At 43.1% G+C, this 16,904-nt stretch overlaps 1 protein-coding gene across 1 annotated transcript in view; it reads right to left on the bottom strand.

Moving 5' to 3' along the window:
- The window catches only part of ISX (intestine specific homeobox), a 28,162-nt gene extending 11,580 nt beyond the window's left edge, over nucleotides 1–16,582 (bottom strand). Inside the window, exons 1-2 of the mRNA XM_068142339.1 lie at nucleotides 16,235–16,582; nucleotides 7,553–7,795 (exon numbers count right to left, since the gene is read on the bottom strand). Coding sequence (XP_067998440.1) covers nucleotides 7,553–7,795; nucleotides 16,235–16,412 — 421 coding nt within the window. The 5' untranslated portion in view covers nucleotides 16,413–16,582. The remainder of the gene's footprint in view (nucleotides 1–7,552; nucleotides 7,796–16,234) is intronic.
- Nucleotides 16,583–16,904: the final 322 nt, after the last annotated feature.

Here is a 16,904-nt window from a genome sequence, read left to right as displayed (position 1 = left end):
CAAGCTGTGCGCTGGCAGCCAGGGGAGTTCCTTACTTAGTCTGCATGTCAGAGGAGCTGGCAAGGAATAGATGGCATATATGAAACCACTCTTGTGGACAGTTCATTGCAGGGGATTTTGCTCATCATCAGCCTGAGCCCCTGGTGGAATTAACCCTTCCTATCTACTAGCAAAATCATCGTGTTTGCAATTGTTGCTGCCCTGAAATGGTTTTGTGCATAATTCTATAGTACAGTCAGAGGTCAGCAAAATACCTGGAGGAGGAAGAATGCAGGCCATGGATTGAGTGACCCCAACTGACAGGAGTGTGTGTTAGTTTCCATCACAATAAATGACCTGGACCTTCAACAATTCCTTCAGGTCACAGTGGATTTGGGGTAGGCATGGGTGTAGTTCCCCCATTCAGCTAAACCTCAAGATCTCCTACTTCCTGTGAATGTTCAGCTGTTGGCAAACTTCATCTTAAAAGCAGAGGCCAGCCACCCTAATTCAGTAATAGTTCTCAACAAGGAAAATAGATTCCCCACTACTCTTCTTGCCCTCTCTGGTCAACCACCTTTGTTGGAAACCAAACATTTCCCATGGAGAAAGCTGAGCTTACTACAGGTTGCACAGACAGTCTGTTTTATACTTTCTTCTTGTTCTTTGTGGTTATTTGTACCTGAAAACCTCTAGACATCAATCAGGCATGCTTGTTTACATCCTTGCCTCAGAGTCTGCACTCCCTCCAAGAAATCATCATTCCATCATTATGTTAGTATGTAGTCTCTGCTGTTTCCTATTTCAGCCTAAAGCACTTTCTAATACAGCAGGTGAAAAGCCTGACCTCAATTTCAAAGAGCAGTAATTAAAAGTACCAAATCCCAAGGATGTAATGATGAGTTCTCAGACAATTTAGGAGAAGCCAAAATGTACTAAATAAGACTTTTGAAATTAACTTAATCACCATGTGCCATCAACTTTACAAGTGGTCACATTACACGGCTTTGACTAGCAGGAACAAAATAGCCTCTGGGTCCTGTGTAATGTACCCTTTGGAACCAAAATTTCTAAGAAAGAAGGGGCTGTTTTAGAAAATCACTGCATGCTAACATTTGTGCTGACTTTAAAAAGACCCCAATCCCACAAAACCATGGAGAAACAGCACAAACAGAATTTATGATAGCCCCCTAACCTCTGCCAGCTTTGCTTTTGTCAGTGGTTATTTACAACAGTAAGACTTCTGTGTGAGCAGAGTCTGAAGAGTGGGAGTAGAGGATTCAGGTTTCATGCCTTTTATTTAGATATTTCAGGAAAGCAAAATTCCTGCTTTATAAGGAATTGGTCAATAGGACCCCTGGGAGCATCTGTTCTCAATACAGGCTAGAGGATGAAGGGATTTGGAGCAGCCCTGGGGAGAACAGCTCAGGTGTACTGGTGGATTAAATGCTGGATGTGAGCCAGCATGGTGTGCTCACAGCTAGGAAGACACCAACTGTATCCTGGGCTGCATCAAAAGCAGCATGACCAGCAGGTGGAGGCAGGTGTTTCTGCCCCTCTACTCCACTCTGATGAGACCCCTGCCTGGAGTACTGTGTCCAGCTCTGGAGTCCTAAACACGAGAAAGATGTGAACCTGTTTAAGTGAGTCCAAAGGAGGGCCACAAAAATGATCAGAGGGCTGAAACACTTTTCCTGTGAAGAAAGGCTGAGAGAGTTGGGGTTGTTCAGGCTGGAGAAGTCTCCAGAGAGACCTTTATTATGGTCTTCAAGCACTTTAAGGGGAAAGATGGATGCAATCTTTTATAGCAGGGCCAGCTGAGAGGGGAAAAGGGGTAATGGTTTTGCAAGTAGGATGGTGAAACACTGCAACAGGTTGCTCAGAGAAGTGGTAGAAACCCAGTTCCTGGAAACATTTAAGGTCAGGTTGGATGGGACTCTAAGGAACCTGATCTAGTTAAAGATGTCCCTGGGCACTGTTGGACTAGACAGTCTTTAAAGGTCCTTTCCAACACAAAACTTTCTATGATTCTCTGATTTAGTATCCAGGATGTGATTAAACACAGTCCTCAAAAAGGGAGAAAAACAAAGACCCAGACTTCAACAATCCCCCAGGTAAACTCACCAGAACAAGGTCAATTGTCTGCTGTATTTGTAAATGCACATAGGAATACTTCACTTCAGAGATACAGGGCTGAATGAGCTATTCACACAGAAAAACAGAAGACTGGGAAGATAGGTAATGGAAGCAAGAAATATGTAGAGGCATTTAATTTTTGTCCCATTGGTTTTCTTTTTTTCTTTAGAATTGCTTCCTTTTAGGAAGCAGGACAATATTCTGCAGGACAATTGTGTCATTTCTCCCAGCTCCATTGGTGTATTCTGGGGAGCTGATATTTATCTGGGATTGTCATTATACAGTGCTTCATTGTCTCTTAGGTGTTTTATAAATGCATTAAGATGAGTCAGCCTATTGGGGAAAAGAATGTTCTGCAAGAGATAAACCATGCTGTTTCACAGGGATACATGGATTTGACCATATTATCCACAAATGAACAATGCAAATTAATTTATGGCTTCACAGAAAACATGAACACTAAGCTAAAGACACCTGCAGCTGGCATCAGTACAGAGACTTACCCTGGAAGTTCTCCAGAACTGAGATAATTTCTGCATTTTCTGTGTCTTTATGATAATTGCCACCAGAATTTGCCCATGTGCTTTGGGTTCAAAGATGCTATCATAGTAATGAAACAATTAGATTAATTAAAAAAAAATCCCTGACCTCCCAGTTAGCTACGTGCAGAGGATTTCTGCTGTGGGAACGTTTGGATGGTATTGACTCATTACAGCAGCCTCCTCTATGGTGAGTAATGAAGACCTGAGTTGCAGGACATAACATAGATCTGATTTTCCCATGGCATGAAACCCCCAGTTTCTGGTGGAATTAGGACCCAGGTCCATGTACTGAAGCCTGGTCTGCATTATACTTCAATTACTCTCCAGAGAAGAAATTTCACAAGGCTGGGCACCCACCAGTGTCTTAAGCTGATGTTGCTCCAGGGTGCTGATGTCTCCCTTGTTGGAGCAGAGGACTGGAATCAGTGTGTGCTGGGTACACTCACCTACTGCCTTTAGATGTAAATATTTACAGTGCACACACAGATGTATACAATCAGACCAAGCATGTGTAAAAAACATTGCAGAAGAATTGTCCCTGAGGATCTGGACTAGGCTAGGATCTTGTACGTGATACTCTCCAATAGAGCTGCTGTGGGTCAGGCATGCAACCCTTTCAGGCCCCAGTGCTTGCTGTTGTGAACTTCTCAGGCCCCTAGGGTGTCACATAGAGCAAAGAGAAGGAATTAAAACCAAACTGGGAACTCAGAATTTCATTTAGGTGCTTACATGAACATGTTTCAGTGATGCTCACTGACAGCCACAAGAGTTTGCCCTGCTTGTTCTTAAGTTTTGCACCTTGCAAAATGGCAGTCACAGTGAGCTGGCCCAAAATAGAGTCTGTACCCACAGCTCTAAAGTAAGGCCCATCTCAGAGTGGTTTCCTTGTAAAATGGGTTTTATCATGCTGCTTCATAAAAAACACCCCCAGGTTTTCTGAAGAAGTTCTGCTGATTTTTACTTGCAGGAGGTCACAGGTGAAAGCACCCAAAATTCATAGAATCATAAAATCAGCCAGGCTGGAAAGGACCTCAGAGATCGTCAAGTCCAACCTACTACCTAATACCTAACACCTCATGAAAACTAAACCATGGCAACAAGTGCCACATCCAATCCTTTGTTGAAATTATGAAGGCTTCCAAATTCAAATGGAAGCTTAGAAAAGCTAAATGCCACTACCAGCATATTGCTAGCATATGAGAGCTTCCCTCTTTTTTGCTTACAATGCAGCCTCTTAAGTTCAAAGTGCAAGAGGCAATGCTTCTTGTAAATCTTTTGTGATAAGGACATAAATACATTGAGTTGAAATGACACTGCATTTGTAAACCACTTAATTGCAGGATCTATTTTATGGGGAAAACATATTTTTAGGAATACTACACTCTTACAGGGTCTCCTGGAAATATGCACCTGATTCGTACTCATGGTCACAGCGATGCTGCTCTTGATAGCTTGGACTACCTGCCCATGAAATTCATACAGACGTAGCCTCCTCTTCTTCTTTCTCCTCCTGTCCAAAAAAGCACCAAACCCCAGCCCTCCCACCTCCAATGTCACACTTGATTTATTCTGCTCCCTTACAGCCACACAGAAGTGTATGCTTAGTCAGAGTCTAGTGCCCTTGCTCCCAAATTATGCAGGTGTTTTGTATAGATAAAAGCAGGCTTTGAGAAAGAAGTGAGGGAATGCCCAGACCAGGGCTTCTGGCACCTTTTTCATCAAGAAGCTCTCCTGCTCCTGCAGTTCATGCTGCTCCCCTGAGTGCTTGAAGGCATCCTTGTTGTGGGTGTGAAGGAAGTCCTGGGGATACATCCATGGCATATGATATGGGCATTTGGCACTGCTCAGGTGCCTTGTTAGAGAACCTTTAACTACTGTGTCAAAAGTGTGTCTGAAGTACCACAGTGACAATAGGCATGGAAACAGAAGTTCATTTGCTATCAGCTTGAACTGTAAGGATAACAGTGTGCTTCCAGGGGTGGCACAGTTTACCTCTTTCTCAGGCAATGGTGCTGACCTCATTTGGGAAAGGTGACTCCAGCTACAGTTAGAGGCAGGAGAAAAAGAACTACGAGCACAAAAGAGAGGGAGGAGGATGAAGCTCATGGTGCTAGGAAGGATTTTAAACCCAGGCCTCCATCCCTCTGCTAAAAATGGCACTGTGCAAGAACAGGATCCGAAGCATTATTGTTTGTGCACCATGGGCAAAATGCCAATCATGTGCTTCAGGATCCTCTTTCCTCCTTCAGTCAGTTCCCATCAAAGGCTCATCAACTGCAGGAACCAGTGGTGTAGAAAATGGCAGATCATTAAACCTCTGCTTGGTTTCAAAACCTCACTGCCACCAGGGAACACAGGGATTTTTTATTTTTTTTAAATGCCTTTAAAATATAAGTTGTCATTGAAAAGGCCTGCTCAGCTGGGTTCAGTTCTGTGCAGATAATTACATGCTTCACCCCTGCTTTAATGATGAGGCTGGTACCGACCACTGTGCTGGTCAATGAAGCTAAGCGCTGAGTCAGGACAGCCACCTCCCTCCTCTCTCATCCTGGGAAAGACATCTCCCAGCTCTGGTGTGATTGCGCATGGCTGGGGACTCCCTCCTGCATGAAATACATTCCTTTTTAGCACTCAGACAACTATAAGTGCTAGATACCTACAACCCTGGCTCCTCTGCCAGTAGGCAATGTGATTTTGCCCTAATGCTGTCAGCTGCTTGCAGGGCAGAGGTACGCTAAAATATCCAGAGATCTTACAGGCTTCTCTTTGCATCGAGACAGCTCCTGTCTCATACAGGAGGAGGTGACAGCAACTTGTCACAAGGCTCATGTATACACAGCAGCAGCAACAAGCCTTTTCTTTCAAATGTATTTCACACAAAGAAATGTTTTGTCTGTCACACTGCAGAGCGTGGGCTGAGGAAGATGTGTGGATCTCAGAGAAGCCAGCAGAGTAACCTGCATCTGCAGTCACATGAACTCCCTAGGAGCCTTCAGTAGATTTAATTGAAATTGTCTTTTCTTTTCTTTTTTTGTTTCTTTCTTCCTTTCAGAAAGAAGTGAATAATAACAAATGATGCAGGAAACACCTTATTGCTGCTACTGAAAATTTGTTTGCTGGAGTGTAACATGTTCACCTGGATGAACCTCTCCTCAAACTCAAAGAACTTAGAGCAGTTTTTGTCACATTCTGCTAACAAATTCCAATCTGTCTTTTAAGAACTTGTTCAAGTGCTGGCATTTTGTTTAGCTTAAAATCTCTGTGCAATATACTAACAAAGTGTATTTGTATTGTCCTTTGTTTTGACTAAGTGTGGTAGTTTTAAGCTATGCCTTTAACAATTTTTTTGCAGATCTTGAGCAGAAAAGTAGTAAAATGTAAATAAATTCCTATTGAGTGTAAAAGGGAAAAGAATGGTAATTCATTCTAAACAAACCCACTGGAAGAGATAAGGGACTAAAACTAGTTGTACCAAATTCCTCTCCTCTCCTCTCCTCTCCTCTCCTCTCCTCTCCTCTCCTCTCCTCTCCTCTCCTCTCCCTCTCCTCTCCTCTCCTCTCCTCTCCTCTCCTCTCCTCTCCTCTCCTCTCCTCTCCTCTCCTCTCCTCTCCTCTCCTCTCCTCTCCTCTCCTCTCCTCTCCTCTCCTCTCCTCTCCTCTCCTCTCCTCTCCTCTCCTCTCCTCTCCTCTCCTCTCCTCTCCTCTCCTCTCCTCTCCTCTCCTCTCCTCTCCTCTCCTCTCCTCTCCTCTCCTCTCCTCTCCTCTCCTCTCCTCTCCTCTCCTCTCCTCTCCTCTCCTCTCCTCTCCTCTCCTCTCCTCTCCTCTCCTCTCCTCTCCTCTCCTCTCCTCTCCTCTCCTCTCCTCTCCTCTCCTCTCCTCTCCTCTCCTCTCCTCTTCCTCTCCTCTCCTCTCCTCTCCTCTCCTCTCCTCTCCTCTCCTCTCCTCTCCGAAAGATACTTAACTCCCTTCTGCTTGACCTTGGCTGCATTGTTTTGGCTAAGCCTAACTTCTCTGCTCCTTTCTGTTCCCCCCTTTTGTACAGGGGGATAAGGGGGAGGCAGGGAAGGAGAAGCCAGTAGCTCACCCTGGTCTTTGACCAGCGGAGTTCTTGGTTGTTTGTAAATACCTGTAAATATTTGTAAATACTGTATATTTTGTACATATTCATTGCATTCCATTGTAGATTGTAGTTTTGCTTGTAAATACAGCTTTCGTTTGCTTCCAACTGAGCTGGTCTGGCAAAGTTAATGGGGGGGGGGGGGGGGGGGGGGTGGTGAGGTGGGGGAGAGAGTGAACTTCCAACCCACTACACTAAGAAATAGACTGGTAAACAGTTCTCACAGATCATGAAATGAGCAGGCCTACCAACCTGGCCAGGCTCAAAAATTGTGCCTGACACATCCTGTGTGCCAGACCTACTGCATAGAGACGGCTTGCCTCTATGTGTGCTCTGGTGACCTCTTCATCACCTCTACAGTGGGTCCAAGGTGTACAGAACACATTGAGCTGATTTAGCATGTTCAACAGCCTTGCTCCTCGCATTGTGCAATGCACATTTACCAGGAAATGGGCATTGCACAACCCAGGGAGGGAGGCTGCTGAGCATGGTCACTCTATGAATTGCCACCCCAAGTTGGAGGGCAGTAAACACCCAAAGAAGTCCCCTATGACTACAATTGTTAGGGTTGGCAGGTGTGAGCTAAATTTTTAGCTCCAAAAGTGTGTCTCTAGGTTTTTGATGGTGGGACTTAAGAACTGTCCCTGTTACTCAACCATGAGCTTAGCAGTAGAAATATTCATGGTATCTGTTGTTAGGTATTGCCATGTACATCACCGTAAAATCACAGATATATTTTTGGGTACTCTATGAGAAAGTTTGGCTAGAGAGGCACTTACCATGAAGTGGATGGTCCACTGGGAAATCACATAGCTGATCTTCATCTTCCTCATGCTTTCTTTTGCCTTCTAGGTGTTCACGTCCTGTGTCCTCACCCAAAAGGGAAGCTGGGACATCAGTAGGTCTCCTGCAGTAAGCTACTTGCTCTTTCTTTGCCCTGGCCGTGGGTGTAGCACATGTGCCAGCAAAAAGCACTTTGGCTGATGATAAGTCACAGTCTGTCTGACTTCTGTTGAGGGAATCTGAGAAAGGACATAACACAAGAAAGCTTTGAATAAAGCAGCTGTCATTCAGCACACCTTCCACTTTGTGTGAAAAGAACCATGGTTATGGTCTAGGTAGTTACCATTCAAACCTGATCATATTTCAAATAGACTTAATCCTTCTGTGCTGTGCATCAATGCTAAGATGACCCTGTGCTGTAGGGGAAGATCCTGGTGACTTTGACCCTAAAGTCAAGCCTGTTCTCTGCTTTCTTCCACCTTAAAACTTTCAGTGGTCCTTGGGGGAGATTTTCATTAAAGGACTGTAGAAGAAAGGAGACACAACCACATGATCAGGAAAGCTCAGCTTCCCCATCAGTATCCAAACTGGTGACTGCCTTTACTGAAGAACCCAGAAGTACAGCAGGTATGGGGCTGCACTGAAAATCTGTCAGCAAGTGTGTAGTAGAATTTGCTGGATGCCAAAGGCTCTTAAAAACCTGGTCCTTTTAAAAGTTGCCTATATGTACACCAACCCTATGGGAAAATGAACCAAAGAATAGGCTAAATGTCAGTGTCTTCCTCAATTCAAGTCCCTTTGTTCTTTCTTCTACACCTGGACCGCCTGCTACTCAGATATAAGTGTTGGATAATTTTAATGTCTGCCTTGCCCAGGCTGTCAATATTTCCCATCTGCCTTTGTGACAGGTGACACTGATGATATCTTGGAAGGTACTGACAGCCAACTCACCTTCCTGAAATCAGCTGCATGCTCTTGTTGACAGGACAAACATAAGAGCAATGCATATTGGCCCATTTTCATGAAGCACAGACATAAGGTTAGCTTAGATTTGAGCATGGGTGTTATAAACAATCTCAGTGGGAGCTTAGCAGTAACCACTGGTTTCATGTGCTAGGACACCTGAATGATGATGAAATAGAAGTCACAATCTTTCTTCTTCCATGGTGGTGTCATATTGCTAACATCATAATCTCTGTGTGTAGCAAGGGCACTGAAAAGATCTTTCAAATTAGTCTTCTGCCCTCATGAATGTCATATGAGTCCTTTCTCTTCCTTCCAAGGGTAAAGTGGACCTTTCAAAACCATGCAGTGAACTGTAACATGATGGGAAGCCTCCTGGTTCGAGACAAGTGGACTGTCTGCAGCTAGTGGCATCCCAAGAGAGGTATACCAAATCATCCCATTCTCTTCTTCTTTTCTACATTAAAGTCTCACCATAAGCCCAAATTCTGCGTGCTTTATACACTGCCTTTGATAGATGCAATCAAGGCTCAGGCTGACTGTCCAGAAACAAGATAATTTGATCTGTGCTGCTTTAATGGTAAACCTGAAATTTGATCTAGATTTCATCCATGCCTCGAATCCTTTGCTTGGAAAGACCGAATAAGAGACAACTCATAAGCATAATGGATCTACTGTGGAATTTAGGTTCTATGGTTAGCATAATCCAAAAGTGAATGTAACAGCACCAGTCAGTCTGCTATTACCACCAAAGAGCATTAAAATCTTGATGTAATAATGGACTGCACTCCTGAGCAGTCACCCACATCTAGGCTCTGGGGTTTGCAGCACCTTTGAGCAGTCACCCATACTGCTCTCACCTCTCATATCTAAACAGCAGCAGGAGTGAACCCCAACAGGTTGTACTGGAAGAAACTCCATAGTTTTTAAAACATTTATTTTACTTCTGATGATGTATCTGGCATTGGCAAAGCATCTAACTTTTTAGACTAGTCAGTGTTTTATTTTCTGAGTGAAAAACAAGCCCTTTTTGTAACCAGCCTTGGAGCAAAGATATAACATCTGGAGACAAAGTGCCCAATTCTGCCCTCAGTAAAAGCCCACATAATAGGAATTTTACAGGGGGCTGACACTGACATGAAGAACATGCAGTTACAAGAACTATGAAAATTAGAAAAAGCCTCATGTCAATGAAAGATGATTGCTAAATGCTATCTTTTTCAATTACCAACAATCTTTGGGTAAACATCTAAATATAATTGCATGTGTCCAGCCATGCTAACCCTAACAACCTGGTATGAGGTCCACCTCTGGGTTTGAGGCACATTGTGCAAAATGGACTCTTCTAATTCCTCTAGGATCAGCTAGGTTTGAGTTTTCTAGCAAGAGAATGGGTGAAGTTTTGAACAATATTTGTGTGAGAAGGCAGAAGCATAGTGGCCTCTACCATGGCACTGGGGTTAAATTATTTGCTTAGGAACTCAGAGGATATCGGTGTTGCCATAGGTTGTCAGCCCAAGGTTTCTGTATCAATCTCAAAATGAATATGTTACAGAAATGAGGGTGCTTTTATCTTACAGTAATGAAGAACATAAAGCAACCTGATTGAGGTGCTCCTGTGGGCAGAGATTAAAGTTTCCTAAGACAGACACTGTCATTTCCTGAATTTTGGAAGATTTTTTCATATGTCTTTATCGTTCATACAGAATTTCACTTCCCAAAATTTTTCTCTGAGATGCTAACATACTCATCATAGAGTGATGAGCACAACTTATGTATGAACATGGATAGATTATAGGCTGAAGAGGAGAATATATAGAGAGAATCAAAGATGGTCCTAGGCAGATGGGAAAATACCAATGCTTCTGTGCACTGGAGGAAAGGAGCAGCAGGATAGAATAGAATAGAATAGAATAGAATAGAATAGAATAGAATAGAATAGAATAGAATAGAATAGAATAGAATAAACCAGGTTGGAAAAGACCTTCAAGATCATGAAGTCCAATCTATAGAATCGTAGAATAGAATCATAGAATCAATAAGGTTGGAAAAGACCTCAAAGATCATCAAGTCCAACCTATCACCTGTCTGAAATCAAATAAGCAAATTAGAGTGCTGTGATCCTTAAAGAGAGTCTGGGAAAAAAAAAAACAGGGAAGTTTTCTGAAGGATAAGATTGAAGATAAATGAGAGATTTAAGCACATATCTGAGAGGAGTCCCAAGGTCTAGTCCTATTTGCATTGCAAACATTTCTGTTGCTTGTTGTCCTGAATAAGCAGGGAGACTATCTGAAGTTGCAGCTCTTAAGGTCAGCCACTGTTTTTTTTTCTGGTGGATATTCATATGACACCTGCAGAGAGCTCTGGCAAATACCCATGGGGTAAAATTTCCTCCAGGAATGGCAATGACATTTCAGCTGGACACAATATGAGATATTTGTTACTGTCATGCACAGAAATTACTCTCAATTGTGGCTCAAAATGGTCTTTTTTTTTGCTTGAATTTCAGTTGCATAGGAAAGAATGGGAAATTTTAGGCAAGATTGCAAGACTTCTTTTTGGAAGCAGGAGGTTATATCATATGGCCTAAGTCCATGCAAACCTTTTTGTGTAATCACTGGAAAGAAAAAGACCTGTTGTAGATATAAGGCTTATGATTTTATGGTCTTACTAAGGCTATGAACAGAGAGAAGTCTGTCACTGAGAAGTGCAAGCTGCTCTTTATTGTCCTGATTTATTCTTGCTTCTATATGTATATATATTTTTTCCCCTCCACCCCCATTTTCACCTGTAGTAGGTGGGGTGAATTGGTGATATTGGCCAGGTAGTATCTGTTCAGTTATGTTCTGTCAGCTGTTTCCTCTCTTGCAATAAAGCTGGGTGGGGTGTTGCTAAGGATGAACTAAACATTCACCATATTGACATTCGTTTGTGAAGCGTCAGGGGGGCTGGAAATAGACGATCCTTGTGGTCCCTTCCAACCCTGACTGATACTATGATACTCCTGTTAGTTTGCATAGCCTTAGCACAGTGTGGCATAACACAAGCAGAATGACAAAATTACTGTGTCTATTACTGCTTTTACTATTAATTTCCTAGGTGTAGCATCCTCATCCCAAGCTCTCCTTGACTCGATAAAGGAACCTCCTGTTGTCAGAACCTCATCGGCACAAACTGAGGAGGTAATGAAATTATTTCAGATGTACTTTCAGGCAGACTGAAATCAAGTTCCCAGAGATCTCAGAAGGATTTCCTCTGAAACAGAGCTGCTAGTCTTCTCTGTTTAAAATGAGAGTTTGCCCTAGAAAGGAGATCAACACCTACTTGGTGTTTATTTGTGTCCCTTGCAAAGGCTCTGGTTACCCTTTCTAGGCCCTGTGACAAAAAGAAAAGAGAGAAAGCATAGACTGAATATTAAAGAATCTTCTTGCTCACTATTCTATTTTTAACCTGGTAAGAATCTTTCAAAAATTAAAAGAAATTAGTAGGCTTCAGATCAACAGCTGCAGGGCCAGGTCATCTAGTAGTTGTGTTTGTGCAGTACACTCACAAATGGCTAATACTGCAACTGGGAAGCTGTATACACCTCACAAGGCTGCACGCTCCTTATTCCAGGTCCCACTGGAATTACACTCACAAAAAATGGTCAGTTTAGGAGACAGGCCCAGAGTTGTTCTTGCAGTTGATTAAATCCTACACCATCTTTCCATGTGAAGCTAGCACTGTACATCACAATGTTCTTTTTGTCAAAGGATCATAGAATAATTTAGGTTTGAAATGACTTTTAGAAGTCATCTCTTCCAGCACCCTTGTGTAAAGGCTCCAGGATAAACTTTGTCTATGTCCTGTACATGACATTCTGTCCTACCTGTCTCCTCAGTTCTTAATGGCTAGATTTAAACCTTAGGATGAGTGTGATCTTGGTACCTAGACTGCTTTGACTAGCAGATGAGCTGGCCTGTGTATTTATCTTATGGTAGCCACAAGTGTGTGTGTGGTGCCAGTTCTTGGTCTCATATGAATCATGGTTTGGCTCAGATATGCCACATATGGGATGTGGGAAATGTTCTTAAAATCTATAGTAAGATATAACTCAGCCTTGACCTGTAGTATTTTACCCTTCATTGCTGCTGCTGCTGAACCATTCTGGGAAATTAGCTGGATTTGTGTCCCACCCTGGAATTTCCCACAACTTCCCCACCTCATTTCATTTCCCTGACCTTGACCAGCAGAGAGCCAAATTAGGTTTGGCCGACTACATGGAAACTTCTCTAACTCCAGTGTCATATAGTGTGAAGCTGAATGACTTTGATCAAATACAGCAATTACCCCAAGATGGACAGAATACAGTATTGCACTTCTGAAATAAATAAACCTTATCTGCAAAAATTGGCAGCTCTGTCAGGAAAGCAAAGGGGAAGAAACTTAGGTATCTCTTTGGTGTTAGCAAGAAATCAGCAGTGGAAAAGCTTCATTTTCACTCCGTTTTAAACACCTTTGATCAGTTGCAAAAGCAATGTACATCATCTTGGAGTATCTCCACAGCTTGCCTGTTTTCCTACCTCCAGTGACAGTTAAGTGTATCTTCATGTGTATATACTATTTCAATTAGTTACATTTTACACTGCCTTGAGTACATTAATCCAACCTTGCTTTCTAGTAGGGGCGAGAAGAGTCACTATAATCTCTTGCTACTGCTACAATTTCTCTCTGGCTACCTGATGAAGCAAAGACAAAGGCAAGGCCTGGCTGTTCCACCTGCACTGCTTTCCAGGAGAAAAACTGACAGTACTCTCAGGTAGAGCACTTTGGGATGAGACAGTACTGGCAGTGTATTAATGCTATTCTAGGAACCCAACATGTCCTGCATACAGATTTGCCAGATCTTGCACTTGTAGCAGCACGCTTGGCCAAGGCACACAGTGAAATGGGGCTTCAACATATTGATTGTGAAACAAATTTCATATGAAAAGCTTCTGTCTCTGCCACGCTTCTCTGTTCCAAGAGGAGCCTCATGTTGTTAAAATGCAGTTCTGTGCTCCATGTTACAAACAGCATCAGCTTCATGTTCACTGGTGTTATCTGTCTCACTTTGGATCCAGTGTCACAAAGTGACTGCCATGAGCCCTCTAGAAAGGACTTTTGGCTTACAAAATCTCACTCCTACAGAGCTCATATCAGCATTTTCCTCCATCTGCAGCTTGCCACCTGGGCACCTCTGACACAAAGAACCCATTACATTTGCATCAGAATCATGTATGTCCTTATCCATCCCTAGAAATTACCAAGGTCTCACTTGTTTCAGTACCATACCTAAAACATTGCCTAGGTCTGCTGTTCTTTAGGTCCAAGCTGCCCTGGCAGCTTTAGGAAACCCCTAAATGCTGTAGTGCTCCAACAGTACCAGTGAAACAGCCAAGCAACACTATCCATGGACTTCAGGAACCTCTTGCAACTTTGAAGCTGCCCTTTCTTTGAGTAGCAGGCTGGACTTCAAGATGACCTTAAGAGGTGGCATCCAGCCTCAATTGCCCTGTGGTTCTGTAAAAAATCAGCAGGATGCTATCCTGCTTGCCTGTACACAGGTTTCCATGGAAAACAGGCACTAACCCAAAGGCAGAGGCTGTATACTCAGCCCCGATGCTTGGAACTCCCATGACTGTGAGATGTGCTATGGTTGGATTCTGACCCGTGGTCAGGAAACAAGTTCTGCACAAAATCAGTGAAGTTACCCTATGTTAGCTGTGAACAAGAAAGTGCAAATCTTGTGCAAACCATGGCTTGAGAGGCAGCATTTGTGGGACTAGGCTCAAGTTCAAGTGGTGGCTAACATTACAAAGGCGATGTGCTGCTCACTTCACTGCACTTGTCTTCCTGATTTAGCTATTGTTTGCTTTCCAGTCAAGGTCAGTATCCAGCTTGGACATAAAACCAGCTGAAACTATATGAATAAGCAATGGTTACTTGGCTCCAGGTTTGTGGAAAAAGACTCACTTCCTTACTGCTGGGTCATTCATCAAGTATTCTAGGGAATAGGGTCCTGATCCATCAAGGGATCTCTGTGTGTTTCAAATAAGAAATACAGTGTAGCATTAAGCTTTTATGAAAGCAGCTGAGTGAGAGGTGAGTAAAAATTTTCTGTCCAAAGTACAGGTAATTTTTCAGTTAAGTGAATGTGTTTGTGTACATAAACCATCTCCTTTTTTATGGAAGCTGTAGATTGAAAAAGAAGAGTAAATAATAAATCCAGAAAATACTGGCCATTGGTCTTTGCTTGAGGAAAAAAAATAAGACTATTTCTGTGTGGGTAAAAGTTCTCTCAAGGCCAAAAGAACTAAACTGAGGAAACCAAAGTCAAAAAGGCAAATGCACTTGCTGGTTTGCCGAGATGGAAGTAATGCTAGTTTTCTACTATCTAGTTTTACTTAGTTCATGAAAGGACCTGGTGTACTGTGTCCAGCTCTGGGCCCCTCAGTTTAGGAAGGATGTTGAGTAGCTGGAACATGTCCAGAGAAGGGCAACAAAGTTGGTGAGGGGTTTGGAGCACAAGCCCTATGAGGAGAGGCTGGGGGAGCTGGGGTTGCTTGGCCTGGGGAAAAGGAGGCTGAGGGGAGACCTTATTGCTGTCTACAACCACCTGAAGGGAGGTTGTAGACAGGTGGGGGTTGGTCTCTTCTCCCAGGCAACCAGCACCAGAACAAGAGGACACAGTCTCAAACTGTGCCAGGGGAGGTTCAGACTGGATGTTAGGAAGAAATTTTACACAGAGAGAGTGATTGCCCATTGGAATGGGCTGCCCAGGGAGGTGGTGGAGTCACCATCACTGGAGCTGTTTAGTAGGAGACTTGATAGGGCGCTTGGTTGCATGGTTTAGTTGATTAGGTGGTGTTGGATGACTGGTTGGACACGATGATCTTGAAGGTCTCTTCCAACCTGGTCTATTCTATTCTATTCTATTCTATTCTATTCTATTCTATTCTATTCTATTCTATTCTATTCTATTCTATTCTATTCTATTCTATTCTATTCTATTCTATGATGACAAGGAAAAATGCTTAAACAAAAATGTGTTTTTTTCTTTTCTTGTCCCAGCGTCTGAGTTCTAACACTCCTTAGCTACCATTACCCTTACAGACAACTCCTTATGCTTGAGGATGAGTGGTTGAATTTATCAGAAAATGGTACTGATATGAGATGTGGCTGCAAATCCAGACAACAGGCAGCTCGTGATATAAGTGAAACTCCACCAACTTAATTAAGTTGTAGCCATCTTATAAGAGTTTCCTATGTTTGAATGCCTGTCCTTACTTATGTCAGGTGACTCTTTTGCTGTTGGTGTTGTTGTTTAAATGACAAAAGTATTGGCTTTTAAAGGGAAAGACAGCAGGATGTTTTATTTGTTCACAATAAACACTTCTCACTGTTACTGAAGAAACTATCTGCAGGTTCAGGCTGCATACCCACCTCTCCAATGACACTGGGGCTTCATAATCCTGCCAAAGGCTGACAACAGAGCCCAGTCTACTGCAAGTTTGAAAGCTAATTGTTTTTTTAAAGATTATTTCTGTGTATATAATGAATCAATTGTCCCTGATTTGGGACATCTCAGACTCTTACAAAAGCTAAAGAATAAAAATCGTCCCCAATCAAAGGGGATAGCTTTACCTGTTAAAAAAAAAGGAGCATTTTCATTAAATGTTATGCTTGGTACTTACCAAAGGCCAGTGGTGACCCTGCTTTTAGGTCTGGAAGTCTCTCAGCATGGTTTCTTCTGTTCCTGGTTTCGCTGGTCAGGGTGATGCTGGCAGAAGGCTTTTTTAATATTTCCTCAATGGAAAAGGATAGGCTGGGCTTCCCCTGGCCAGCACAGACTTGAGGATCCATCATCTTCATGCCAAAGTGATCACAGGGCACAAAGTCCTCTCCTGTTCTCCTGGCTCTTGATTCACTTCAAGCAACATGCAGAAGGAAGGTGCAGGTCTCTCCCCACCTGTACCCAGCCAACCTGCAGGAGCACTGGGAGGAGAAACAAAGGTGACTCACGCCGTGCCTGCTCCTCTGCTGATCACTGTGGGACCTGCGCTCCTGTGTCCGGGGAAGAGAGCATTAGAGGTGGAGGTAAAAGTCTTACCAACCCCACCCACTGCCAAACATCCCCCAGCCAGTGCAAATTTATGGAGTTCTGAACAATCACATGACCACACCAGGAGGAGGTGTGCTTCTTGAAGACCTTGGCAAAAAAATGCCCTGAGAAGGGTTCCTTCTTGTTGATATATCCTGTTTGTGGGGCAGTAATCCTCCTTTTCTGCTCTCAGGCTGAAATTTGTGAAAAGCCCACTGGATTTCTACTGTTGTGGAGTTAGAATCAGCAGGATGAAGACTTGT

This window comes from Melanerpes formicivorus, unplaced genomic scaffold (genome assembly GCF_026170545.1).
Source record: "Melanerpes formicivorus ecotype bairdi unplaced genomic scaffold, bMelFor1.0.p_v2 SCAF_8, whole genome shotgun sequence".
Classification (NCBI taxonomy): Eukaryota; Metazoa; Chordata; class Aves; order Piciformes; family Picidae; genus Melanerpes; species Melanerpes formicivorus.
This window is presented reverse-complemented; position numbering and strand designations above follow the sequence as displayed.